Source organism: Bos javanicus, chromosome 13, assembly GCF_032452875.1.
Source record: "Bos javanicus breed banteng chromosome 13, ARS-OSU_banteng_1.0, whole genome shotgun sequence".
Taxonomy (NCBI): Eukaryota; Metazoa; Chordata; class Mammalia; order Artiodactyla; family Bovidae; genus Bos; species Bos javanicus.
The window spans coordinates 64,517,671-64,545,444 of NC_083880.1; the positions used below are offsets into that span (position 1 = coordinate 64,517,671).

General features: G+C 51.6%; 3 protein-coding genes across 5 annotated transcripts in view; all 3 read right to left on the minus strand.

Moving 5' to 3' along the window:
• Positions 1 to 58: 58 nt before the first annotated feature.
• EIF6 (eukaryotic translation initiation factor 6) lies at positions 59 to 6,056 on the minus strand. Of its 2 annotated transcripts, none has more exons than XM_061437378.1 (7): positions 5,935 to 6,056; positions 5,560 to 5,671; positions 5,340 to 5,425; positions 3,631 to 3,806; positions 2,919 to 3,095; positions 2,550 to 2,731; positions 59 to 329 (listed from the first exon to the last, which is right to left on the minus strand). In XM_061437378.1, exons 2-7 carry the CDS (start codon positions 5,664 to 5,666, stop codon positions 320 to 322), a joined length of 738 nt encoding a protein of 245 aa, XP_061293362.1. In that variant the 5' UTR covers positions 5,667 to 5,671; positions 5,935 to 6,056; the 3' UTR covers positions 59 to 319. The 2 variants fall into 2 exon arrangements, with proteins under 2 accessions (XP_061293362.1, XP_061293363.1); XM_061437379.1 differs by having other exon boundaries at positions 5,906 to 6,006.
• Positions 6,057 to 6,960: 904 nt separating this feature from the next.
• On the minus strand, positions 6,961 to 22,415 carry FAM83C (family with sequence similarity 83 member C). Its single transcript, XM_061437373.1, has 4 exons — positions 13,330 to 22,415; positions 10,801 to 10,968; positions 10,494 to 10,618; positions 6,961 to 9,674 (listed from the first exon to the last, which is right to left on the minus strand). Exons 1-4 carry the CDS (start codon positions 13,798 to 13,800, stop codon positions 8,237 to 8,239), a joined length of 2,202 nt encoding a protein of 733 aa, XP_061293357.1. The 5' UTR covers positions 13,801 to 22,415; the 3' UTR covers positions 6,961 to 8,236.
• Positions 22,416 to 25,977: 3,562 nt separating this feature from the next.
• Positions 25,978 to 27,774, minus strand: part of LOC133259644 (ubiquinol-cytochrome c reductase complex assembly factor 1) — a 94,368-nt gene continuing 92,571 nt past the window's right edge. For both annotated transcript variants that reach the window (XM_061437377.1, XM_061437376.1), the window contains one exon: positions 25,978 to 27,463. In XM_061437377.1, coding sequence (XP_061293361.1) covers positions 27,329 to 27,463 — 135 coding nt within the window. In that variant the 3' untranslated portion in view covers positions 25,978 to 27,328. The remainder of the gene's footprint in view (positions 27,464 to 27,774) is intronic.

Here is a 27,774-nt window from a genome sequence, read left to right on the forward strand (position 1 = left end):
GGAACAATGATGAGGGGCTGAGTACAGGTTGAAATACCCAAATAACACATTCAGAATGGCCAGAGGAAGCTGCCCTTTAATGGGGTGGCACAGACAACAGAGCTCTCAGCCAGAAGCCATAGGACCTGCCAGCCAGCATGATGTGGCACATTTTTGCAGTAACTATAGATTCAGGAGATGGGCACAGATGAAGAAAGGCTGGGCATACAGCCACGAGTCCAGGTGAGTTCTCTGCCACCGCCCTGCCAGCATTCAGGACAGACTGGGTGGAACACTGAGAGGGAGCCAAAGTCGAGCCAGGACCAGTATGGAAGCTGACTCAGGTGAGGCTGGAGAGAGAGAAAAGAGTGTTGTCAGTAGGTGTCAGAGCACAGCTCACCCTCCATGCTCAAGGTGCTTGCCTCCACCCTCACCCCAGGACCTCTGTTCCAGCTCTGCCCTGAAGAGCCCCTTCCAGATTCCACCACTCCCACAAGTAACAATCCAGTCTAGAACTCTCAATGCTTAAAAAGGAAAAGTAACTCCTTCTCCATTCAAGCGGGTGAACTCAAAATAACTTATTCAAATTGCTGATCATAATCAGAGCCTCACAGGTCAAGTCCAAAAAGACAAAATTAGACAAGGGAAGGGGGGTGCTCAGAGAGGGAAAAGAGACACGACTAGGTCACAAATCCTCTAGTGGCAGGACTGGGGCCGGAACATTCTTCCTGGAGGTGATAATCATTTGCATGATTGTAAAAGTGAAGTACATCTTTTTTTTTTTTTTTTTTTTTGGGGGGTGGGGGTGGGCTGCCTCTCACAGCTTATAGGATCCTGGTTCCCTGACCAGGGACTGAACCCAGGCCTTCAGCAGTAAAAGTAGTGAGTCCTAACCACTGGGCTTCCAGGGAATTGCCTGAAGTACACATTTCTAATCCCTTATCTGACACCGTCCTTGTGAGGTCTCATGGGCACCTCAAACTCAACAGGTTCAAAGCCAAAGGAGGCTAATGAGTTTTGTCTCTTCTTTATCAATACCCATTTTTTAAAAATAGTAACTACAATGCTGACCAGTGCTGCTGCCTGTAAGCAGTTCTGCCTGGCAGTTTCTGAAGTTTTTCCATTAAATACAACATTGCTGTAGTTTTTTTTTAGTAGGTAACAATTATCAGGTTGAAGCTGAAAATCCAAAACTTTGGCCACCTGATGCGAAGAACTGACTCATTGGAAAAGACCCTGATGCTGGGAAAGATTGAAGAGGAGGAGAAGGGGCAACAGAGGATGAGATGGTTGGATGGCATCACCGACTCGATGGACATGAGTTTGACCAGGCTCCAGGAGTTGGTGATGGACAGGGAAGCCTGGCATGCCGCAGTCCATAGGGTCTCGAAGAGTCAGACACAACTAAGCAACTGAACTGAGCTGACTTGAATTATCAGGTTACAGAAATTTCTTTCTGTTCTTAGTTGCTAAGAAGTTTCTCTGTTTTGTTCTTTAATTAAATGGTTAATTGTGGAAGTATTGTTTTATGAGGGTCAATGTTCCAAAAGGGGAGGGAGGGTATATTTTATTCATCACCACATCATTATTGTCTGATACATAGTAGGTATTAAAAAATAAAAGTTGTTAAACAAATGACAAAACCACTGGTACCGTTTTCCTGTTCAGACCTTTTCAACTGCTCTCCGGTGCTGAGAGCAGTTTGTCAGTGTGGTCTCCAAACTGCCCTTCTCAGAATCACTCAGGAAAAATTACTGAAATAACTACACGTGGCTGGGTCCTCCAAACTGAGGGAATCAGGATTTGAAGGATGATGTCAAGAATCTACATTAATAAGCATCCCAACACAGAACAGAGGTCAAAACACCTACTATAGTCAAAACTTCTTGACATGGGCATTCAGAGTCCTCAACCCTGGGGATAAAACCTTTTCCCTTCACACCCTCCACACTTTCCCACCCTATCTCTGTATATTCAATTATCTACTCATTCCCTGAAGCCCAGGCTGATGGATTTGTCTTCCCCAAAACCTTCCTGGACTCCAGTTAAGTGTCTCATGGGAGCCTCCAGAGCCACAAAAGACGGGGGAAGGGGTACTAAACATCCAGCACCTGATGCTCTTCCAAAGGAGGAGATTCTAGAGCCTAACACTCCAAAATCTCCAGAGTTAGGGCTCAAGAACCCACTTTTGATTTAAACCCACCAAAGTACAGATGACGGTGATTCTGATGCACTCGCCACAAAGCAGCCTTCCCTTCTTCCCTCAATAAAAAGATCTTTCCTGTCTCAGGCTACTGGCTGGGTACACCAACACACAGGCAGATTAAAAACTATAAAAGAAGGTGGTCAGTGATAAAACAAGACAGCCTAGAGAAGGGATACACTGAGTCAACGTCCTCAAAGCTGGGGATGGGCAGATACTCAGGCAATGCTTGTGGACTGAACCTGTGCCTACTCAGCACTATGTGGATGTAGCCTCACAGAGGAGAAACTACCGGTATGAACAGTGTGGCTCCCATTATAGCTGGCACCTCCCTCCCCTCCCCTCAACAGAAGAAAGGCCCAGATACCTGTCAATGAGGGAATCCCGCATGCTGGTAGCAATGGTGCTAGGCTGGGCTTCGTTCAGCTTGAAGACACTCTCCACCACTGACAGCTCTGTGCTGGTGGTGTCCAGGCCACAGAAGGCACACCAGTCGTTCACCACCATCCCAGCAGCAATCACCTCGCTGCCTCGGTTCACAGTGCCCGCCTGCCAAAGGATGGCTCAGTGTGGATCATGGCACCAACAGCCAAGTCATGAGGACTCTCCCCAGTCCCTGGTCTCTGACCCGCAGCCACAACCCCAAACTGCGACAGGTAATAACCCAGATTCCCAAATACTGGGCAAAGGGATCTGCTGCAGCAGAAAACAGAGGTCAGAGAACATGACTGCTTACCACAAGGGGGACCTGAAGGAGAGAAGACAGCTCATCCTGGTCTTCAATTGAAGTCTTGGGATGTACCAGCCCTCCCTGGTTGCTGAAGACACAGTAGCTTCCTACCAGCACCTGGTCAGCCACTGTCTGTCTGAAGACTTCCACCTTTAGCACATCAGCCAGGATCTCTTCTGTTTCCTGTTAGCCAAAGGTACTGTGCTCAGCACCCAGAACAAACAGATCAAAGTACCCAGGGCCTCCACACCCAGACCCACCCAGGGTGTGACTCGCTAAGCTTATTCCTCTGCTATGCAGCTGCATATGGAAGCTTCACCCAGAAAAAGGAGGGAATACAGCTTGGAGCAGAGTCAAGGCCAGCTACAAAGCCATGCATGCCCTGAAGAGCCAGAGGCTGGTCTCCACATCACTTTCTTTCCCTCTAACCCACAAACAAGCGTTCAACTGTCAATCTTCTCTCCAGCAAGTCTGAATGAGTCAATCTCCCTGATTAATACAGGGAGGATTAATACACTCCCTAGCTTCTTTTCCCTAGCTGGTCACATCACAAAAGGCCTCTGTTCACTCTTCCAACCAGTGCCTGAACTGCAGGAGCCCAGGTGTAAAGAGAAACCACAAGAGATACCCCAAACTCCTGCCTGATAGGCAAGAACAGTGGCTAACCACTGACTAGGCTAATATCCTGTGACTCTTGGGCTAAACTGGGCTGCCTCACCCTGTCCAGGTCTGGGTGGACTAAGGCCACGTAGTCGTTGCAGGTGGTGACATTGCCCAGGGCTGAGAGCCGTTCCTCCACCCGCCGGATCTGCACGCTGTCTGGGAGGCAGTTGCGAATGTGCTGTAGCTCCTGGTCAGTGGTGTTGTTGGGCACCAGGAGACCATGCCTGTTCCCTGGAGAGACCCAAATTAGGGCAGGTTGTGTAAGTATGAACTGTAAATTCACAAGACCTGCTGAGCGCTGGGGCCTAAAGATACAACCCAGTCCGGGTAGCTTCCCCAGGAAAGCTTTAGATCCAGACCCCAGTCCTCCAAACCACTGAGCCACACAGCACCCAGGCAACCAGGAGTCCCACTGGGCAGGCCAGAGATGGCCTAGGAGTCTGTCCCAAACATCCTGCCCAATTCACCATCATCCACCAGGGATGACCAGGACCAAAAGGAAGGGCTCTTGGACATCAGTTGTATATTTCGCTACTTAAAAACTGAGGTAACACTTCATACATACCAGATGGCTAAATTCTTAAAAAGAACATCAACACCAAGGGTTGGCAAAGATACATGGAGCAACCAATAGGAGTGTAAATTGGGCAGCAACTTCAGATACTTATGTGACATCATCTATTACACTGGATACCCAGCCATTCCTCTCCCAGATATTATATATTCAACAGAAATACATACATTTGTTCACTAAGAAACATAACAGCACTACTCATAATAGATCAAACTGAAAACTACCCCAAATACCCACTGTCAAAAGAATGAATGAATACACGGTGGTACATTTACACAAAACTGAGTACACAGCAACATGAATGAACTATAATTATATTGTGACAACAATGACTAAACCTCTGCCTAACTCTGCAAGGACACAACTATGAACTTCTGAACTATGAGTTTCTCCCATCCTTTAAAAAAACAAAACAAAAACACCAATGATCAGGCTAAGTTCTCTCTTATTACATAAGAACTAGCTTCAAGTCCAAAGATCACCAAGTCCAGAGATAAGAGTGTTCTGCCTGAATAAGAAACAGAGTCCAAGATCATCAGGCTTACAATAAAAAATAAAGGAAAAACTCCTATTTGAGCAGAACTACAAACAAGGGGTGGCAGTAAAGGAAAACTGAGCCAGTTCAAAGGATGGACCAAATACCAGACAACAGTGCTGATGGATATAGGGGTACCTGGTAAATAGAACTTAAGCTTTAAATAGGTAACTGCACAGGATGCCCCAGAATCTTAGCTTGTCATTTTTTAGAGGTAGAAATGGACCCTCAGAAGGAGGACGCAATCTACCAGAGTCAGTGGCCAGCGAGGGAGAGATGACAATCCAGTCTTGCCTCACACTAGGTGTGGAACCCGGTGAGTCACCTGGGTTCTTTGATTTTCAGCTTCCTCATCAGCCAAATTAGGCCAGTAATTCCTACCTCCCAGGGTCTTCAGTGAAGATGGACTGAAACAACTGTAAAAGTGAAAGCCCTTAACGTTTTGATTACAATGATCCAGAAACCTTTGCCAGAGGTTGTCCCTGATCTGTTGACACTTAGACCGGGTCCGGCACAGAATTGAGAGATTCTGTAGTCGCTGAAGATGATGGATGAAAGCCTAGAAATCCCTGGGTCCTCCGGGTCCCTTCTAGTGGGAAGATTAAAGGCGCTTGGAGGCTCCACTCCCTCCCTCGGCGACTTTCAGCCGGCTTACCCACACACATGCGCCCGATGATGCGGCAGCCGGCGATGGACGCGTGCACTACGGGGATGGTACCAGCAAGCTCGCCCTCGAACACACTGTGGGGACACGGACTCAATGAACACGGGGCTAAGGGGCCCGAACCCTCCTCACTCTGCCAGAGCCCGACTCCAAGGACCTCTACCCGCCACCCACCCACACACTGCCCGCGGGCCCGGGGCTCCCATGGCACCTGTAGAAGTTCTCCGACCCTCCGATGGCCACCAGGCAGTAGGAGTTGGTAAGTTTGGCAAAGCACCCGATCTCGCAGTTGTTCTCGAACGACGCACGGACCGCCATGAGGCCTAGGGGTTGTGGGACTGGAGTTCAGGGCCTGTGGATGCTCTCCCGGGACCGGGTGCCTCGGCCTCGACGCCGGTCCCGAGTCACCGTCCCCCAGCCTCTGCGCGTCAGCCCCACTGCAACCCCGCCCCACTCGGCCCTCAGCCCTCAGGTCCCGCCCACCGCGCCCATCCAGACGCTCTGGTCCCGAATCCTCCGGCCCCCATCCCTCAGGACTCAGGGCGCCCCGAGCTGACCCTTCCGGTGTCCAGCCACAACCGCTCACCAGGTAAACGCAACCTCCACACGAGGCAACAACCCTCCTCTCCCCTCTGTAGGTTTCCGTTTCCGCCTCCACCCTAGGGGATTTCCGACAGAGCGAGGCGCACGCCTCCACGCATGCGGCTACTCTAGCTCCCAACCCCTGCGCGGACTCTATGGTTGTAAGTGATCCGGTCCAGACCCGCTCCTGGCCCCGCCTCCAGAAAGCTTCTCATTCACTCTTTTATTCATTCATTCTATCGGGAGCTTTGTAGGAGGAACAACTGACAGAGACTTGTGCTGGTTGGATGTGAGGTATCAGAATGGAGGAGCCAGGATGTCTCGCAAAAGATGGGTTGATGCTGGAGATATATGTATTGAAGTTAAGCCTAGGGAGGAAGAGAAGGTGTGGGGGAGGTGAGGGACAGAGTAAGGTACGGGACAGATTTCCAGGCCGAATCTGGAGCCCAGGGGAGACTGAAGGGCTGAGATGTGGGGCCGAAGCCTGGGGTGGATGAGGTCATTCATGGAGAAAGTGTCCATTAGGGAGAAGTGAGACGTGCCAGAGGCTGGAGGAGGAGGCACAGCCAGAGAAGTAAAGGAAATCATCATACTGAAGAAGGTATTGGAGAGAGGACGGTGGATGAAGCAGAGTGTCGGGGGGCGGGGACGGGGGGGCCGTCCAGAGTGGGCAAGGGTCTGGGGGCTGATGGCTTCCACTTGTGCCCTTTGCACAGGCTTGATCACACTCAGCAGGCCAATTTCTGCCGCCATCCCACCCCACCCACAGATGGTGGCAGTCAAGATACACGCTCTGGTGGACGGATGAACTTGGCCCACACTTTGAACAAAAGCCCCAGGGTCTCTCAGGATGTCACTCTCAGTGAGAGCAGAGAGAAGCTTGGAACCCCTTTATTACCCTGCCCCTGCCACCCCCACCCTCCTACAGCCATAATCCACTTTCCTCCAGGGAAAGGCCGGAAGGGTGCATTTCCCCTGCCCCTCACCTGCATAGTCGTAACTCGGCCTTCTCAGAATACACCAGGCAGCCTCTGGGTCGGAGCTTGTCTGCTTTTATTGATTTGTATCACAAATACACTCCCAGGCAGGCCGCAACTCAGGAGAGGGACCCACATCTGATAGCCTATACTTCTGGTGACACTAAGCAAGATGATTGTGTGTATGTGTGTGTGTGTTAGAGTCTGAGTATCCGTGTCCTGTCCATCCTCTGCAGTTCATCTCAGACCCACTCCCTCAGCCCTCTCCCTGGTCTCTCTTCACCTGGTTCCCTCTCCCAGGAATTCCTCTAAATCTCACTTCCATCTATCCAAGTCCTTCCCACCCTTCAAGTTTTGGCTCAAAGACTGCCTCCTCTAAGAAACTTTTCTCACCACTCCATCATCACCGCCGGTCTCTGGCCTTCATTCTCTACCACCTTCTGTCACTGGTTAGCCTTTCATTAGAAACACCAATGATTTATGCACTGAATCCTTGTTTTCCAGGGACTGGGAGCCCTGTTGGATGTCCAGCACAGGACTGGATACACAGCTTTAGGTAGAAAAAGTTGTTGGATGGTACATGCCTGCCCATGAGTGTGTATGCGTGTGTGTGTGTGTGTGCTTAAGTGCATATTTATAGTCTGTGGATCCTGAGGGGTCTACAGTGTGCACTGAATGTGTCCTGGATTCATTTAGCCAAGTGACATTTATTGAGTAACTGTAACTAGAATCCTGAGTGTTCTGGTTTATCACATGGACCGTGTCTGTGGGTGTGAACCTTGTCAGTGTGCAGTGTACATTCTGCAGGTATTTGGGGCACCTCTATGATATATGGATTTTGTGTGTATGAGAACATGGGAACTACTGATATTGTGTATCCCGTCTGTGCAAAAACACAATCTTAAGAAATAAAGATTTGAGCCCCGTTAGTTACTTGAACCTGATTCCAAGCAAGTCATCAAACTCGCTAGGTCTCAGCTTCCATATTTATATTATAGGAAAGATGATACCTATGGTCCTAGAATTGTACACCTACCAGAATCTATCTTGGAGGGTATTGTGAGTGAGGATGAATGATGAGAAGTAGCCGGTATGGAGGGCCCAGCACAGTGACAAGTGGCAAGTGCCGGTAACTGTCAATTCCATTTTCCCATGTGTGCGCATGTGCGTATATGAACAAGAATCCCGAGCCCCGGGAATGTCTAACCTGGGCTTCTAGATCCCTCTCCCCATTCAGTTCCTACCCGAGCTTCCTCCCCAGAGTCTGGGACCTGAACAAATCTGGTCACAGTAGGTGGAAGACAGACATGTCCCTTTCTGGGAGCACAACTAGGTCTCAAAGCGGCTTCGGAGCAACTTGAACTTGGACTTGTTGTACTTAGTGATGAGGTCCAGTTTGCTATGGCCCAGGGTCCGCCGTTTCTCATCCTCAGACAGGCCATTGCTGTTGCCGTTGCGCTGGCCACCCTCAGGGCCCCCGGAGAGGCTGGGCTCAGGTCCCTGCCTGGCACCCTGCAACTGATGATACTTGGTGATGAGGTCCAGCTGGCTGTGGCCCAGCGTCCGCCGCTTCTCCTCCCCCAAGTCCACTCCAGCTTTTTGAGCAGGGCTCGGCCTAGGGAGTTCACTGGGCTCAGGCCCCTCACCCCGGAGTGGACCAAACTTTGTGATGAGATCCAGCTGGCTGTGGCCCAGGGTCTGCCGTCGTTCATCTGGACGCTGCTTGCCAGCCCTGGCCGGAGAGTTGGCTTCAAGGGGCACTCTGGAGCCCCCAGGCTGGGGGAACTGCACCAGGAGGTCCAATTGGCCATGGCTGTGGTTTGCGGACAGCCTCTTATCCTCTGGGGTCCAACTGCCAACCTTGGGTGAGCCTGACTCAGGGGCTCCCCTGGCACCCTGGGCCTGGGGCAGGAAATCCAGTTGGTTGTATCTCTGATTTGGAGCCAACCTCCTGTCCTCTGAGGCCTGCTCACCAGGCCAAAGAGAGCCTGAGTTGCGGGCCACCCCCAAATCAGGGCCTCCTGCTTCTCGTGCTCTGGAGAAGGGAACAAGGAGATCCAGCTGGCCATGGCTCTGACTCAGAGATGCCTTGTTCTCCTCCAGTGTCTCCAGGGCTGTGCTGGGTACCCAGCGGCCCCGTGAGCGCCTAGGCTCCTGGCTTCCTGGGACCCCATTCTCTGGTAATCGGGGCAGAGCTGAGACACTCCAGGGAAAGGGGAGGAGAGGGCGAGAGCAAGCAAGCAGGGGTGACCCCCCTCCCAGGGTCACGGGGCTGGTGCTATTGTGGTTGAGGGCAGGGGAAGACTGGCACCAGGGGGATGCCCCCAGCTTGCTCAGATTGGCCCTGTAGGGCCCTAGCAGCGGGCCGTGGTTAGGGTCTGACAGCTGGCGTTGCAGGGAGGGCTGGCCATCGGCCTCACAGCGGGTAGGGCCGGGGGATGAGGACCCCACACCCATGTCAATGCGGTCACCACCTCCTGGCAGAGCGAGGTACGAGTGGCCCATGCGAGGTGAGCGTTTGATGCTGCTGAGGCTGGTGCTGGAGGGTGATGAGGATGTGGTGCTGGGAACTCCTGGCCCAAAAGCCAAGGCCACTGGGGGAGGGCACGGTGCCCTGGGGGACGGGGGATTTTCACCTCCGCAGAATCCCTCCACCGGCCGGGACTCGGCATAAAGACAGCGAAACTCCCGGTCAAAGTCTTCCACAATGCGGCCCCTCAGCTGCAGCACCATGCTTGTGTGGGCCTGGCTGCAAAGCCAGGTGAAGCTGGGGGCAGAGAGTCAGGGTCAGGAGGCAAAGTGCAGGCCCTTGGGACCAGGCAAGAGTCACAACCAGGGGAGGAAGACAAAACCACCACCACCGCGACCGCCACCACCGCGAGGGCCCAAGTGAAGGGCAGAGCTCTGACTCCAGAATCTCTGCTGCTCGGCTTAGTGGACTTGGACACACGGTTTCCCGTCACAGCCTCAACTTCCCCATCTGTAAAATGGACCGAGGGCTAGGTTCCCTGAAGTCCCTCCAGTTCCAAGGTGCAAGAGTTATTGGTTGGCCAGAAAGTTCATTCAGCTTTTTCCATAGGATGGTACAGGAAAGCCTGAATGAAACTTTTTGGCCAACACCAATATTTTCTAGGCTTCCCTGGTGGCTCAGCAGTAAAGAATCCGCCTGCCAAGACAGGAGACACAGGTTCAATCCCTGGGTCAGGAAGATTCCCCCGGAAAAGGAAATGGCAACCCACTCCAGTATTCTTGCCTGGAGAAGCCTGTGGACAGAGCAGCCTGGTGGGCTACAGTCCACGGGGTCGCAAAGAGTCAGACACAACTTAGCAACTAAACAACAACAACATTTTCTGTGCTGGAGCATTACAGTGATCCTTCCACAGAGTGAGTTTCTCCAGGGCCCAGCCCGGGGCTCTCTTGCTCCCCACACTGGCCGCTGGGCCTGCACCATGCCTGACATTAGGCGGCTGCTCAGTCCATGTTGGAAAGGATGATGAAAGAAGGGCAAGTCAAAGCTGCCAGCTCCCAGGCAGCCTCAGCAGCCCATGGCCCAGCCCCAGGTGCACCCCCCATCCCACTCACTCACCTGTAGCTGCCCGCCACCACCTGCTCACAGTCGATGATGACAAACTTCTCTAGGGCCTGCCCCGTGAAGCGGCGGCCTGCCTTGCTGCAATATGTGTCCCCACATGTGCTCCGTACACGCATGTTCTGAGCCAAGGAGGGAAGGGGGTTGGGGGTGACCTTGAGAGATCGGGGCTCAAGCCATGTCTAACTCCCATGGAGTCTCTGACCGGAAAGAGCTAAGAGAAGCCGGCCCCCCTCCCATTGACTCCCAGTGCTCATGGACCAGCCCACCCCATGCCCCGGCTCCTGCTCCATCCCTCGCTGACCGGCAGGTGCCCTCCATTGAGGTCCATCTTGTAGCACATCTCCAGGAAGTGCCTCAGGTGCTGCTGGGCCAGGAGCAGGTAGACGGGGATGCCGCGCCGGCCCGAGGCCTCCATGAGGTCACACAGAAGCTCCATGTCGGTGAATATGTCCATCACGACAGCCACCACCTGGGGAGGGAGGGGGAACTCAGCCCTGCCCGGGGGCAGGGGCTAGATCCCAGGAAACAGGCACTGGACTGAAAAGCAGGAGACCAGAGCCTGTGAGACCATCTGAAGAGGGCTCTTAGTGGTGACCCAGCCTGGGGGGGTTTGACTTAGAAAGAGGGAGGTTTCACTGTCTTGAAGCCCAGAAGGCTGTTTGAAAGGTTTGTGGGGGTTTTTTTTTAAATGATTTTTATTGGATGTTTGAAAGTTTTTGTTTGCATTTATCTAAGCACAATTTCTTTATCTGTTGTCAGATTCTCAGAGGTCCGTGGATCAGCTGCACTAGTCTGAAGGTCTCCTCTACATAAGTGAGGAATGATGCCCAGAGAGGGAAAGAGTCAGAAGCAGAAACCAGCCCCCAGTTCCCAGGCCAGCACCTCACACTACCCGCCCCCTAGCTCCAGCTGTCACTCTGTGACTCTGAGGCTCCCTTGTCATGGATCAGAGCTACAGGCAGTGACCAGGGTCTTTGGTCCCCTTTGCCAGACCCATCTGTTCCTCTGTGAAGCTGCAGAGGTTGCTGTGACTTTTTCTACCCATACCAACTGGGACCAAGTTTTCTGCTCACTGTCCGCTGTGAGAACCTCCCCTCCCAGTTCTCCAGGTTGAGAGGCAGCAGGTGCAGAGCTAAGCACTCCAGTTCTGGAGCCAGACAGAACTGGGTTCAAACCTGCACTCTGCCACTTCCTAGTGACACAGCCTTGGGTGAGTTCCTTCACCTCTGGGTGCCTTGACTTCCTCATCTGTTAAATGGAGATAAAGATAGCTACCTCTCTGAGTTATGGAGAATCAAATGTGAAAAGCCTCAACACGCAACTGAAGCTCAATAAACGATCCTTTCCTGCTGCTTCCTTAATAAACAAGGACCTTGGGCCACAGGGAGAGGAAGCACTTCCTAAGGTCACCGAGAGTCAGTGACAGCCCAGAGTGGAAGCCTGGCTTCCACTGGCCCAGAGGCAGAGGGTCTAAATGCGAGGAACCAAAGCATTGAGGGATGCCCTGGTCCATGGCACAGGTCTGGCCAGGAATAGTGATGGGGGTCAGGGGGGAGGACAAGCAAGAAAGATCAAAGGGGCAGAAGTGATGACAGCAGCCACTCACTAATAACCCCATTCCCGCTGCCAATCAGGCCCTGCCCTCCCCTGCCTGGGGCATAGGGAGACTTGTCATGGAGGCTCTGGAGGTCCCGGTAGGTCTCAGCATCCTGGCTCCTAACATCTGCAGTGGGCTCCCTGCAGGCTGCTCCCCTGGCCAGGGCACTGGGGCTAACCTGCCTCAAACCCTGCCTGGGGTCATCTGATTCTGGGCTCCAGGAGTGAGGCTGTGCTAGTCTGTGGCTACAGCCTTCCCGCACTAGCACCCCTACCTGCCCTCCCCCATTTCCCTTTCTCCTGAGCCCCTGCTCCCCATCCCTGAGCCCAGCAGCCTCCTCTCCTCCTTCCTTTGGGTGCAGAGCTAAAAGCCCAGCCTTCAAGGCCAAGTGGAGGCCCAGGCTCCAGTGCCCCTTCCCCTGATTCAGGCCAGGGGAGACACGGTACACGAAGGGCAAGGCGTGGTTGGGGCATACGTCAGGGCTGTGCCTCAGTCTTGGGGCCTGAGTCTAGAACTCTTTCCTCTACCTGAGCCCTGGCTCCATTTCACCAATGGACTGGACCTCCCTGAGTGAGTACCATCCCCTCCCTGGCCTCAGTTTGCTCCTCTGTAAGTCAAGGGGGTGGCTCAGATGCTCACCGAGGTTGGGGCTCTGTCTTAGGATCATAGATCTTTCTGAAAATCTGATGGAAGCCATGGACCCTCTCCCCCAGAAGAGAGAGGATTCCTCTCTGCAATGAGCACCCCTTTGTACCTGTTTTCTGGGTGTTTGTGGTATCTCTGAGGCCCATCCCCTGTTCTAAGCTTATCCATAATGTCCCCGAGTGCCAAGGGATTGTGCTGTGCTGTGCTTCGTTGCTCAGTCATGTCTGACTCTTTTGCGACCCCATGGACTGTACCCCATCAGGCCCCTCTGCCCATGGGATTTCCCAGGCAAGAATATTGGAGTGGGTTGCCTTTCCCTCCTCCAGGGGATCCTCCCAAATCAGGGATTGAACCCAGGTCTCCCACATTGCAGGCAGATTCTTTACCATCTGAGCCACCAGGGAAGCCCACCAAGGGATTACCAAGGTAAATAAAACCTCTAGGAGCTTGTGATCTGATAGGGCACAGAGGTTCTTGTCCCAGTGCTGCCCCAAGCTGCTGGGTGGCCTTGCGTGCTGGTCCCTTTCTCTCCCTGGGCCTCAGTTTCCATATCTGTGAAATGGGTGTCTGAAGAGATGGGGCCCTTACCTTGCGGGCCTGGCTGAAGAGGAAACGCAGAAGGTCCTTGATGCTCTTGGCTTTGTCCCGCTGGAAGTGGACCACAGCCTGCGTAGGGCTGAAGCCCGTGGCATGTGGCACCTCGGGCCAACCCAAGTCCAGGTCCGGAGGGTCTATGTCGGAGGCCAGGGGGAAGTATGTGCCCGAGGTGACTTCGGAGTGCAGGCTGAGGCGGTCAGGCCCCAAGGCCTCGGGTCCCTGGGCCTCGCTGAGCTCCGGGCCCCCGCGTGCATGGCTGGTCATGTACTCCATATCCAGGGCACTCAGGAAGGGCAGCTCCCGCTCCTCGGAGATGACCCGCAAGTAGGCATCCTCGCCCCGCTCCAGGAGGGCGTCGGCTGCCAGCCGGGCTGCCTCGCTGTGCTGCAGCACCAGTGGGGAGCTCTCCCGCCACCAGGGTCGCTTCAGCTCGTCCACCCGGCTCCTCAGGGGCCCCGCCATGCTTTGGGCACCAGGCCCCCAGGCCCCAGGCCTCTGAACACGCCTGCCCACCGGCTCCTCTCACCCTCCAGCGGGCTCCATGGTCTGCACCCTGGGCTGGCCACGGCAGGAAGAAGATCCCAGCAGGCCTGCCTGCTGCCCCGCCTGCCCTGTGTGGCAGGGCCCCGGGCCTGTTGTCACCCTATGTCAGAGCCATGCTCCACCCCTTTGCCCCCGGCCTCAGGAACCTGTCAGGTCAGCCTCACCTGTCTGCCTGCTGTTGGGACTCGCCTGCCCAGAGAAAGGCAGGCCCTCAGCACACTCTCCTTCCCCACCCACCTCAGCCCCACCCCAGCATCACCTGCTCCTTCCCCGCCAGGCTCCTAGCAGTTTCCTCCAAACCCTGACCTTCCAGAGTCCCGGTGAAAAATGCTGTCCCACTCCGGAAAAATTCTGTTCAGATGGCTGTTTCCAACAAGCTTAACTCCGAGAAAGCTCTTGACCTGGTGGGGCCAGACCCTAACTCTAACCCTAACCCTCCTCAGGGGCTGGATATTAAATGATTATGGGCTTCTCTGGTGGCTCAGTGAATAAGAATCTGCCTGCCCATGCAGGGGACATGGGTTTGATCCCTGGTCCGGAAGATTCCACATGCCATGGAGCAACTAAGCCTGTGAGCCATTAACTACTGAGCCTGCACTCTAGAGCCCGCAAGCAGTAACTACCGAGCCTGTGGGTTGCACCTACTGAAGCCCGTGTGCTTAGAGCCATTGCTCCACAGCAGGAGCACAATGAGAAGCTGGAACACCACAATTAGAGTAGCCCCTGCTTGCCGCAACTAGAGAAGGCCCATGCAAAGCAACGAAGACCCAGCACAGCCAAAAATAAATAAAATTGAAAAATTTTTAATCGTTATGAGAAAGTTGTTTGAGAGGCTCAGGGCACATGTTGCATGGTTCGGAGGCAAACAGGTCTGGAGGCAAGTTTCTGTTTTCTGCCACCATCAAGGACCGAAGTCCCAGAGCCCTCAGAGCAGGGTGAGAGGCCTTGTGCTGGAGAAAAGGAGTCAGCAGATGGCAGCTCACTGGGGAGGCAGGTCGGGCAGGAGTGGTCGCAGCAGTGCACAGTGCCAGCCTGAGGCACCACCTTTCTGTGGAGGGACAAGGTCCAGTGAGGATGGCCAGGACAGCAGGAGACTCAGGCCGTGTCTCATGACCCTGTTTAGTGCTGGCTGCACTTGCTTCAACTGGTCTGTGGTCATGCCCAGACCAGACAGAGGTTCCTCTGTGTCCATAGGACACAGGTTTGATCCTTAGTTGCAGGACTAAGATCCCGTGTGCCATGCTGTGCAGCCAAAAAAATAAAAGGAGGCCCTCCCCTGGAGGTGGGAGGCTGAGTGATGGGTGGGGGGTGAGTAAGCAGAGCCAGACCGTGGGAAGGTAATAAGCTGTAGGGGTAGCCAGGGTGGCAGGGCCTTCATTAGGGCCTTATCTCTGTTAGATCTGTTGAGGGGGGAGCAGGGGCCTTATCTGGGTCAGAGAAGCACTATTGGGAGGGGAGCAGGCATGTTTCAGTGGTGTTGAGTTTCTGTGGTTTATCCCTTGGTGGTGTACATATCGACCTGATGATACATATTTTTGGCTCTTTTTAAAAATCATTTTAATTAACATAAAGTTTACCATCTTAAATGTTTTTTTAAATTTACTTTTTAAGATTTATTTGACTGCACTGGGGTCTTAGCTGTAGCATGTGGGATCTAGTTCCCTGACCAGGGATCAAACCCAGGGCCTCTGCATTGGGAGCTGGAGTCTTAGCCACTGAACTCCCAGAGAAAGTCCCTCATCTAACTATTTTTAAGTATGTAGTTCAGTGGTTCACCCACACAGGTATGCAACTATCACCACCATCCATTGCCAGAACTTTTTCCATCTTCCACAACTGAAATTCTGTCCCTATAAAAGGCTTAGTACCTTCCTCTCTCTCTCCCATCCCCTGATAGCCATCACTCTACTTTCTTTTTTTCTTGTTTTTAATTTTTTAGGCTGCACCAGATCTTAGTTGTGGCATGTGGGATCTAGTTCCCTGACCCGGGATCGAACCCAGGCCCCGTGTATTGGGAATACAGCATCTTAGCCACTGGACCAGTAGGGAAGTTCCCCTACCACTCTACTTTCTAACTCTATGAATTTGACTACTCTAGGTATCTCATGCGGAGAAGGCAATGGCACCCCACTCCAGTACTCTTGCCTGGAAACTCCCATGGACGGAGGAGCCTGGTGGGCTGCTGTCTATGGGGTCGCACAGAGTCGGACACGACTGAGTGATTTCACTTTCACTTTTCACTTTCATGCATTGGAGAAGGAAATGGCAACCCACTCCAGTGTTCTTGCCTGGAGAATCCCAGGGACGGGGGAGCCTTGGTGGGCTGCCTTCTATGGGGTCCCACAGAGTCGGACACGACTGAAGTGACTTAGCAGCAGCAGCAGGTATCTCATGTAAGTGGAATCATACAGTCTTTGTCTTTTTATGACTGGCATATTTCACCTAGCATAATATCCTCAAAGTTCAGTAATGTTCGACCATGTGTGACAGAACTTCCTTCTTTTTAAAGGCCGAATAATATTCCACTGCGTACACACACCATATTGTTTATCCACTTACCCACTGGTAGACACTTGAATTGTTTCTGCCTTTTGGCTACTGTGAATAATGCTGCTTGAACATGGGTGTAAAAATTTGGCTCTACATTTTTATATATATATTTCCCTCCATGCCCACGTTTGTATTAGATTCCACTTCTGTAAGTAAAAAAACCACCGAATATTGGCAATTTCACATTTCATATGGCTCAACATATACAAACATGCCTCAGAGATATTATGAGTTCGGACCATTTATTACAGACCACTGTAATGCAGGAAATATCTCAATAAAGTGAATCACACAAATTTTTTGGCTTCCCAGTTCATACAGAAGTTATGTTCATACTACATTGTAGTCTATTGTGTGCAATAGCAGTATGTCTAAAAAAATACATATCTTAATTTTAAAATACTTTATTGCTGGGACTTCCCTGGGGGCCCAGTGGTTAAGACTCAGGGATCCCACTGCAGGGGGTGAAGTTTCCATCCCTGGGTGGGGAACTAAGGTCCCACTTGCTGCATGACAGGGACAAAAAGAAAAGTTTAAAAATATACTTTATTGCCAAAAAATGCTAACCATCATCTGAGAACTCAGGGTTGCCACAAAGATTCAGTTGGTAAAAAATGCAATATCTGCAAAGCACAATACAGCGAAGTGCAATAAAGTGAGGTGTGCCTGTACACTGTACCTACGCACAGCTGTACCTGTGCATGCCATCTATCTGTGATGTTTGTGCGTCTGCTTGGCTGCCTTAGCTGCACATCAGTGTGTTTACCTACATGCGCATCTGTGTGTGTTCTCGTGTGTGTGTGTGTGTGGGTGCACATCTGGGTGTATGAGCATCTGGCAGTGGGGGTGCTCTTTGACCCTAACATTAGACCATGGGCCTAAGTGTCTGCAAAGGGAACTCAGCTGAGAAGGGCCAGGATAGGAAGACTGAGCTGAAAAGGGCTCCAAGGGATCCCTGATACCCTGATAATATTGGATTAGCCAAAATGTTCATTTGGATTTTTCCATTACATCTTATGGAAAACCCCTAATGAACTTATTGGCCAAGCCATAAAAGCATGTAAATCAAACCAGATTCCCCAGGGCTGCAGAACCACTCACCCTCTCGAGTGGGTAAAGGGCAGTGGGAGGGTAGACAGGTAGATCCTAGCCTTGGGGCTGAGCCTGGGGTGGGGACCCAGGGTGATGAGAGCCATGTGGATAGCTAAGCCCAGACCTGGCCACAGTGTGTCGGGAACAGGCTCCTTAATAACTATTATTAAGAGGAAGAAAAAGATCTTCCTGTCCAGGAGGTGTGTCAGGCGTCTGCCTGGCATCATTCTACCATCCTGGGGGCTATTTAGCCTTGTCTGTTCTCTCTTACAAGCTGAGTGGCGCCTGGGCAGGTGAATGTCCTGTTTGGGTGGTGGGAGCAGAGGCTGGGCTGCAGCCCTTCAGTTGCAAACAGCTCTGATGCCAACATGGCCACACACCTTTACTGGGGCACCTCTGGGTCAGAGAGGACAAGATTCCTGGAAGGAGCAGCCAGGGCTGGGAGGGGAGCCAGAGTATGCCCCAATCTCTCTTTTTAAAAAAAAAATAATTAATTAGGCTGTGTTGGGTCTTAGTTGCATCATGTGGACTCTGTTGCAGCACAGAGGCTTCTCTAGTCGCAGCACGCGGAGTCTCTAGTTGAGGTGCGTGGACTCAGTAGTTGCAGGGCGAGGCCTTAGTTGCTCTATGGCATTTGGGATCTTAGTTTCCCCACCAGGGATCAAACCCATGTTCCCTGTATTGGAAGGCAGATTCTTTACCACTGGACCACCAGGGAAGTCCCCCAAATCTCTTGAATCAAGGCAAAGCTAAGAGCTAGACACAGGGACGAGTTGTGAAGATTCCCAGAGACTGGCTTGTGCTGGAAATTAGATGGGAAAGATTTCAAGATGTGTGGAGTGGTGGGCTGAGCATGCCAGGCTGGAGGACTAGAGGGGCAGGGGCAGGCTTGTTGAAGGAACTGGGTGCAGTGGTGGGGGGATGGGGGGAAGAGTGGCCCAAAGCACCAGAGTCCCAGCAACAAGCCAGATGCTGTGGTTTAGCTGCTCTGGAGCACCACGAAGGTCTCCGGAGGCCACACTGGCTCTGGCACTTAATGGGTGAGCTGAGCACTGAGTCATGGAGGCTTGATCTGTAGGATGGGGCCAACACCGTCTCCTTCACCAGGTTGTCGAGAGGAATAAGTGGACTCCCTGTGTCAGGGGCCTGACTGGGAGGAGGATGAGGAGCTCGGGACATGCTGGTTTAGAGTCTTTGCAGCCATGAAGGGACAGAGGCTCTGGGAAGGCCTGACAACAAACAAATCAACATCAGAGGAGCTCCTCCTGGTGAGCCTCTCCAGACCAAACGCCAGTCCTGACGGTGAATGTGACCCTGGGCCGTGTCAGTGGAGTGTGGTTCTGAGATTTGGCCTGATCCCAGCTCACGGGAGGCAAGGTCCTCTCTCCACTCTGCATACGCACATGCATGCCAGGCAAGCGCTATCACAAGGAATAAGGATTCTGGTATTCTGTTTTGGAAAGGTGGTTGTGTCTGGGTCTAGACTGTGGATGCTGTGATGATGGGGTCTCAGCCTTTCCCCCACATCTTTCCCTCCACCCCCTCTACCCATCCATCCACGTATTCCATCCCAGTCCCCATTCATGTTTCCTTCAGGAAATGTTTCCCACTGCCCTCTCCTGGAGGCGAAGTGTGAGAGGACCACTCCTGAATCCTCGCCGGCTCCACCCTCCACAGAGAAGGGGAATGATTTGTCCACGTGGTGGCTGAGGGACGGAGCTGGGCTCAGATATTTCTGGGTTTCTCTGTCTCTCTCTCTTGGTTCCACAAAAGTAGCATATTCTCTACTGATCTACATGGTAAAATTCCAGAGGAGGTTCTGTCCCCACAAGGGAGAGAGGTCTACTCTCTTTGGGGGGCGGGGGCAGGGGTGTGCATGTTTAAGTTTGGGGAAGATATTAGAAAGTTCATTTGGCCAGAGAGCAAAAGCTATGTTCTCCAATCAGCTTTATCAGAAGTACCGGTAGGGGTCTCCCTGGCGGCTCAGTGGTAAAGAATACACCTGCCAATGCAGGAGACGCAGATTCGATCCCTGATGGAGGAAGATCCCACATGTCACAGAGGAACTAAGCCCATGCGCCACAACTATTGAGCCTGTGCTCTGCAACGAGAAGCCACCGCAAGGAGAAGCCCACACACCTCAACGAAGAGTAGCCCCCACTCGCCGCAACTAGAGAAAAGCCTGTGTAGCAACGAAGACCCAGCACAGCCAAAAATAAATAAATATAAAAAAGGAAATACTGGTAAAGACACCATTTTGTCTTTGAATGAAAGACAAATCATTCTCCTTCTCTGCGGAGGGTGGAGCCGGGGAGGATTCCGCAGTGGTTCTCTCACACTTCGCCTCCAGGAGAGGGGAGTTGGGAATTCTCTCCCTTGAAGGAAACATGAATGAGGACAGGTGGGATGGGGTATGTGGACAGATAGGTAGAGGGGGTGGAGGAAAGGATGTGGGGAAAGGCTGAGACCCCATCATCACAGCATCCACAGTCTAGACCCAGACACAACCACCTTTCCAAAACAGAATGCCTCCAAATAAGAGACACCTCCACCTCTTATTTCTCAAAAAAGAAATATTATCTATTGATCTCTTAAGTCTTCAACTGTTTGTTTTTTTTTTTTTTTTGCCAAACCCCACGTCTTGTGGGATCTTAGTTCTTAGATCAGAGATTGAAAGCAGAGAGTCCTAACCACTGGACGGCCAGGGGTTCCCTGCCACCTTGCCCCAACATCATTGGTCCAGCAATCCCTTCCTCCCCAGCCCAGCCCATCCCCTCACCCTCTGCCCATCCAGTCTACCCAACATGTATTTAATGCCTACTTTAGGCTAGCACTGTGGTCCCAAAGATGAGTAAGGCATGGTCTGTGCCCTGAAGGAACTCAGTTTGGCAAGGAAGGCAGACTCATAGGTAATTATAAGCCACAGAGTAAGCCAAGGTATGAACCCATTGCTTGGGGTTTATAGCTCATGAGCCACTCTGGAAACTGAGACAAACCACGTCCTATCCTCCATCCCCGGTTAGAGTACAGCCCTGTGGCTGATTCTTTCTCAGATGGTGACTGGGAAGTGGAGGAGCTATTTCTGGCTGCAGGGTGAGAGAAAAAGAGGGAGGAAGCAAGCCCGCACAGGTTGGGGTTCTGGTTCTTGACTGTGAAACCCTGAGTGAGCCTCTCCAGGCCCCGGCCTCCCATCTATAGAGCAAGAGGAGGCTGGGCTGGAGGTCTCCAAATCCCTTCTAGTGCTCACATTGTGTTCTATCACTTTTTGACATTACAGGTCAGTGCTTGAAGATTCTCTTCCTGGAAATTCCCCAGCCAGGATCTCTTTTCTCCCCTCAATAGAGGTACAGAGGCCCTTGACCTGGGCAGGCTCTGAGCTTGGGCTTAGCAGCATGGCTCAAGGGAAGCCACAGAAAACCTGTGAGGGGTGGTTAACACCCAGGTGGGGTGAGGGAGTAGACTAGGGCTCATTTCACACACTAGCAAGGTAATGCTCAAAAATCCTTCAAACTAGGCTTCAATAGTACATGAACTGAGAACTTCCAGATGTACAAGCTGGATTTAGAAGAGGCAGAGGAATCAAATTGTCGACCTCCATTTGATCATAGAAAAAGCCAGGGGGTTAAAAAAGTATCTACATCTACTTCTGCTTCATTGACTACTCTAAAGCCTTTGACTGTGTGGATCACAACTGTGGAAAATTCTTAAAGAGATGGGAATACCAGACCACCTTACCTGCCTCCTGAGAAACCTGTATTCAGGAGAAGCAGCAACAGTTAGAACCAGACATGGAACCACTGACTGGTTCAAAATTGGGAAAGGAGTTATGTCCAGGCTGTACATTGTCACCCTGCTTATGTAACTTCTATGCAGAGTACATCATGCGAAATGCCAGGCTGGATGTCTCACAAGCGGGAAACAAGACTGCCTGAAGAAACATCAACAGCCTCAGATATGTAGATGATACCACTCAAATGGCAGAAAGTAAAGAGGAAGTAAAGAGCCTCTTGGTGAAGGTAAAAGAGAACAGTGAAAAAGCTAGCTTAAAACTCAAAATTCAAAAAACGAAGATCATGGCATCCAGATCATGGCAAAGAGATGGGGAAAAGTGGAAACAGTGACAGATTTTATTTCCTTGGGCTCCAAAATCACCATGGATGGTGACTGCAGCCATGAAATTACAAGTGGGCAAGGCACGGTGGGATGCAATGGGAGAAGGCTGAAGCAGGCGGAACCAGAGCAGCGAGCAGAGGGCTGCTCCCAAGGGAAGAGCTCAAACACTTTGGGACTGTCCACAGACCTGCCTGCTGCCCTCCCTTCCCCACCCCAGCCCCAAGGGCTGATCAACTCTAAGTTCCCTGGGCATCAGGAGCTCCTTTCCCTCTTGGCCCTCAACACAGACATCACTTGCCCCCCATGCGTCTTCCAATCTCTGGTCTCAGGAAAGGGCTCCCTCCTCCTCTCCAAAGCCAGGCCCTTATTCTCAAGATCAGGCTTCCACTTTCAGGGGGATCTAACAATAATTCCTCACACTTGTGAGAAGTTTCCTACCCTACTCATTGCTTCACACTTAATAGGGCTCCTCCCCAGCCCCACGCACATCTTCAGTCCTTTCTTGTCCTGAAAACACCTGCTCTCCTAACTCCTACCCAATTTCCCTCCATTTCTTCTCATCAAGAGCACCACCCAAGATTTCACAACTGTTGCCATAACCTGCTCCCAGAAGTCTTGACCCTGGAACAGTATAAAGCACTTAAGCTTCACCCACTTACTCCCAGCCCCTAGGCTCTGCAACCTGCTGCATTAAGAGGCTCCTCCTTAGGGAAGCTGCCCGCTCCCAATCCCCCCAACTCCCCCCCACCAGCCCCACTTCAGGCTTCACCTGCCATGCTGATTCCTGCTCTTCTTACCACAGCCCCCACCCCACCCGCATCACTGTGAATGCTTTCTCCCCCACCCACCCCAGGCCCTGGTCTACCTTCATCTCATTCCTGGGAACACATCCTATTTCATAATTTCAAGTGTCCCAAAGTCCTTGGCCCTGAGGCCTTAACCACCCCCACCCTGAGATCCAGGCCTGCCCTATGCCCTCGCCCTCCTGTGGCATCTTCCACAGCCCAACTCCCCTGCTAACATTCGCACCAAAGCAGCGGGGTGGGGCTCGGAAGACACAGAGGCTGTGAGCTTCACTCTGTGATTTCTCCTCAGTAGACCTCCCTGGCCTGTCTCATAGGATAATGTAATTAGCACTTGAAAAAAACAAACCCACGACAAAGAGGATTCTTCAAGTTCCCCTCTTCTGCCAGACATCTCCCCACTCCCAGGAAAGCTCTGGACGGCTCCTCTTCAGGCTCCAGTTCAGTCAGGCATGAAGTCCTGACGATTTTATTCTGTGCACCTTTGGAGTTTGAACTCCTTTAAATTTCTACCATTGCCCCCAGGCCCTCAAGCCAAGATGGCCGGAATCCTTGCTGACTATGTCCATGCACCCTGCACATGGCTGTGCATCCTCACTCCCACCAGGTCACAGTCCAGACGCAGTTACCAGGCTTTGATTCGTGGACTCACCTGGATCTCTGCAACCTTTTCTTCCCTTAACCACCGACTCAGTTGGCCCACTCAGTCTCAAAGTTTCCAGCCCTATGCCACAGATGCTCGCTTCCTGTTTTCCTTTCCACCTACCTAAACCTTGCCCATCCTTTACATCCCAACTCCCTTCAAGGCTTTTCTGACTCTGGAGCCTGAACCCTGTACTGACTTTCCCTGTTAATATGCCCACAGTAACCCAAGAAGCTGGAATACCACTCTAGGTTTCCTTTCGCTTTTCAACGGAGCACAACTGGCCTTCCCCATGCCATGTTCCTTTTCTAGAACTCAAAGCATTGCACTTGAGTGTCAGACCGCCTGAGTCCACATCCAGGATGAATTCGGACCTCTCCAAGCTGCAGTCCTCCTCAGCAGTTAAGACGAGCTTATAGGTAATACTTACCTCACAGAATTGTCAGAGGATCAAATGAGATACTAAGTGAAAATACCAAGCAGCGTCTGGCACAGAACAGAAACACGAAAAATACTGGCTGAAGGGTGGGCTGGGCTTTAATCATAGCTTGATGTAAGAAAGCAATACTTGCAATGTTTAAATTTTTAGGCAATACTGAAAGCTTAGGGGAACTATTTGCTACACTGTTCAGGGTTTCTCATTTAAAAACCCTACACTGTTCTCTGAGATTAAGGAAAACATTTGTTTTTTCTGATTAATAAGCGTAATTCCTTTTATGTGACAGTGGGAACTATACAATCTTCGGCCGGCCTCACTTCTGCTGTTGGCTTCTAGGGAGCCCAGAGCAAGGTTTGTTTCTTTTTAAATTATTTTTGGTTGTGCTTGGTCTTCACTGCTGCACGCCGACTTCCCCTGGTTACATGACTTGGGTTGCTCATTGTTGGCGGTACCCAGGCTTCTCACTGAGGTGGCTCCTCTTATCGCAGAACACGGACTCTAGAACACAGGCTCAGTAGTTGTGACACACAGGCTTAAGTTGCCCACCGCATGTGGGAACTTCACAGATCAGGGATCGAACCCATGTCTCCTGCATTGGCAGGCGGATTCTTAACCACTGGACAACCAGGAAGTCCCAGAGGAAGGTTTTATCCTCAACTGCAGGTTTCCTCACTGACCTGCGGGAGGCAGTGTTGGGTGGGAAGAGAGCGAGAGCCCCGGGGCTGAAGATGAGGGCTGGGTAGCCTTCCAGGCCTCTCTGAGCCATAGTCCCCTCTCTTGCGTAAACAGGAGAAAGACCAGGAAGAGGAGAATACCTATTTAACAGGACTGCTTGAGACAACTGATAGACTGCCCCAAAAGTCATGTGTTAACATGATTTTTTTCCCCTCCCAATACTTGTATCTTATCTTTTAAACTTTGTTTTGCAGTTTTTACACCTGTTATCTCTTAATCTGCTGTTATCTTTTCTGGAAGTATGCAAAAGTGTTAAGTCACTCAGTCATGTCTGACTCTTTGACCCTATAGACTGTAGTCCACCAGGCTCTTCTGTCCATGGAATTCTCCAAGCAAGAATACTGGAATTGGTTGCCATTCCCTTCCTCAAGGAATCTTCCCAACCCAGGTCTGGAAGTATACAGAATACAAATAAAAGACAAAATTATTCCTAGAGAGCAATATCCCTGATGGCAAGAAACCACCTCTCTCACTTGTTCTGTATAACAATCTGCAATAGAAAAGCATTTAGCTATAGAAAGAATGTTTGGCTTTCATTCTTATTTGAAGGCCAAGGGAGGCACTTCATACTGAACTGTTAAAATAAGCTGAACTGTAGTACAGACTGAGAACAGTCCAGAAAGGGGCTCCTGTTTGGTGATTTAGTCATTGATTCCTTCTTTCATTTATCAAAGATCACCCTGATGCCTACTAAGGTCCAGGCATGCTGCTGGATGCTGGAGAAACAAAGCAGACTGATCCAAACACCAGCGCCCACTCTCAAGGGGCTCACAGTGCAGGATGGAGGGTGGGTATGTAAAAAAATAGTTCCACTGGAGGATACTGCCTGGGGTGGACAGGAGAGGTGGCATGGGGATATGTGGATTTCTATAGACAGAAGAGGGGAAAGGATTCCAGGCAGAGAAAACATACAGGGTTGCCCCAAGTGGTTCAGTTTGCTCAGAGAAGAAATGGGCTGCTGCTGCTGCTAAGTCACTTCAGTCGTGTCCAACTCTGTGCGACCCCATAGACAGCAGCCCACCAGGCTCCCCCGTCCCTGGGATTCTCCAGGCAAGAACACTGGAGTGGGTTGCCATTTCCTTCTCCAAAGGATGACAGTGAAAAGTGAAAGTGAAGTTGCTCAGTCGTGTCCGACTCTTAGCAACCCCATGGACTGCAGCCCACCAGGCTCTTCCATCCATGGGGTTTTCCAGGCGAGAGTACTGGAGTGGGGTGAAATGGGCTAGAGACTCACAAAAATAAGAAGAGCCTGGCAGCCTCCAAGATGCCCATGGCCAGGAAGTGAGGGCTTTGGAAACATCACAGACGTGACAGATCGACATGGCTTTTTGAAACATGGCTCTGAATTACAAGTTGCAGTGTTTAATGATTACTCATCTTGTGGATACAGGACTTGGCCCTGCAGGTGGAGACCATCTGCTGCTGGAGGCATTCACAGAGGGCCCGTATGGACACAGGCCAACAGGGATGTTGAGAAAGGGAGTCCAGTTGTGGACCAGGGCTGAACTAAATGACCACTAATGTTCCTTCCAAATCAGAGATTCCATGATTCTAAAGCAAGCCCGGTAGCTGAACCGGGGCTGTGGGCTGGGCTCTGTGGTTAGGGAGCTGCCCTGGGCAGCAAATGGGTTAAGGCTCAAATAACTTTTATATATAAATTAATGTGTAGAGTTGGGAGCCAAAATCTGTTCCATTAATTTTTCCATCCATTCCAGGAGCAGTTAGGTACACACAGTAAAGTTTATTTTGGTGCATGGTATACTTCACTCCATTAAAAATAAATTAATCAGCAAATTCCTGCCTGGCTCGGCTCTGGTTTATGTAAATAGTGCCCAGCTGTAATGAGTTACAAGGTGTTATTATCTCACACACACAGAGGAGGCTTCACTCTGGAGCTCCGTGTGCAACAAAAGCATCTTAAATAAACTCAGAGAAGGCCGTTTGATTTGTAATGTTTTCACAGAAGTGGGATATACCTCATCCATATAGAGTTTCTTTATATGACTCATTTTATAGCAAGTTAAATGAAGGAAGTTTGATGGGGGTGGGGGGAGGGAGGGACAATATGGTTCTCCACCCCCTTCTTCAATTTAAAGAAAATCCCCCCAAAGATGACCCACACTCAGGGGGAGGAGACTAGTCCTCAGGGGCTCAGACCACGAGGGCTCTGCAGCACGTGCTCCAGAAGCTAGGAAGCGGGTGGTAGGCTGAGCACGGAGCGGGGTACTGGGGTGGTGCGATGAAGCCAGGAAGCATTCTCTTCCCCCCAGTATCTCATGTAAGGGGAGCCAAGGGAGGAAAGACAGCATGACTCTACCCCAGTCCAGTGGGGGCGTTGTGTGACAAAGGGAACTGTCTTGAGGCCTCAGGATGTGACAAGCCCCCTGGCCAGACAGGCCTCCTGGGTCCCCGAGGACGGGGTCAGCAGGAAAGAACAGTGACATTTCTGTGAACTGGAGACAGAAGCAGCGGCAGAGACCCCACCCCACCCGAACTTCCCTTGCTCCTGTCTCTGAGCTGGCACTGCTTCTCAACTCATGGCCTCCGCCACCTCAGGTGTGTTTCTAAAAAACCTGGGAATAAAGAAGAACCATGGCAGAGAGACGTCTCTGGGTCTTTTAATGGCCAACTCAAGCCCACGGCTCAAAGCTGGAGGACAGCGTGTGGTTACCCAGCCTGATTCAGCAGCATTACTCACTGCTTCTAGGCCACGGTGGGTCCTTGGGGGGAGGCAGCTGTCCCCTATCGAACCTACCCCCTTTCCCTTCTGTGGTCAATTACACGGTTTCTGGAGGGCACTTGGGGAGCGTGTGCAGGGAGCTCCTGCTCAGGGCTTCTCTTGAGGGAGAGGACACCTTAGAAGGGCTAAGGGTTCTCTCAGCACTGTACCCCACCCTATCAGACTCCTGGGCGTACTAAGAGGAAAATCAACACAAATGGGGCCAGGTATTTGACAGATGCTGTTCAAAGGTCAGTTCAGGCCACTTCCTGCAGGATCCTGAGCCAAACAGGCACCTCTCTTCTGGAAGTTCCTCAAAGCTAGCTGGCCAGCTGTTCGGAGGGACCAGCCCATCAAAGACCCTCGTCGTTATAAGTTGGGGAATGAGGCTTCAGGATGCTCTGAGGATTCTTCTCCACTAGAGGGCGCCAGCTCACCTCCCCTGTCAGAAGCAGATCCTCACCATTCATGGAGTCCAGGTACTGTATCTGCAACCAGACGAGAAAGTCACAAGAGCAGGACCGACATGAGGTGGCGCGTGAGGTGGTGGAAGGAACGAGCCTCCCAAAGGAGAGGACAGGGTTGGGGCAGGAGGGGCTTCTGACTATCCCAGCTCCCGAGCCCAGGGATCGGGGGAGGTCTCTGATTGCCCAGATTATTTCATTTAAGGGGGTTTGAAGAAACAAGTCATTAAGGAAGCTTTCTCAGGCCTTAGGGAATTCCCCGCTGTACTTCTGAATGGACACATGTCTGACACACAAGCACTGACTTTCTGAACTGCAAGGACTTTCCATGGAGT

Bases quoted from the DNA above. Each gene is read 5' to 3' on its own strand.
- FAM83C (XM_061437373.1), bottom strand. From the start codon at position 13,800: ATGGCGGGGCCCCTGAGGAGCCGGGTGGACGAGCTGAAGCGACCCTGG. The intron at 10,969-13,329 runs GTAAGGGCCCCA...CTCCCTCCCCAG, and splicing joins TCTTCAGCCAGGCCCGCAAG to GTGGTGGCTGTCGTGATGGA. The intron at 10,619-10,800 runs GTCAGCGAGGGA...TCCTTGGCTCAG, and splicing joins TCAATGGAGGGCACCTGCCG to AACATGCGTGTACGGAGCAC.
- EIF6 (XM_061437378.1), bottom strand. From the start codon at position 5,666: ATGGCGGTCCGTGCGTCGTTCGAGAACAACTGCGAGATCGGGTGCTTT. The intron at 3,807-5,339 runs GTAAGCCGGCTG...GGGTCTCTCCAG, and splicing joins CATCGGGCGCATGTGTGTGG to GGAACAGGCATGGTCTCCTG. The intron at 2,732-2,918 runs GTAAGCAGTCAT...ATCCTTTGGCAG, and splicing joins TCCTTCAGGTCCCCCTTGTG to GCGGGCACTGTGAACCGAGG.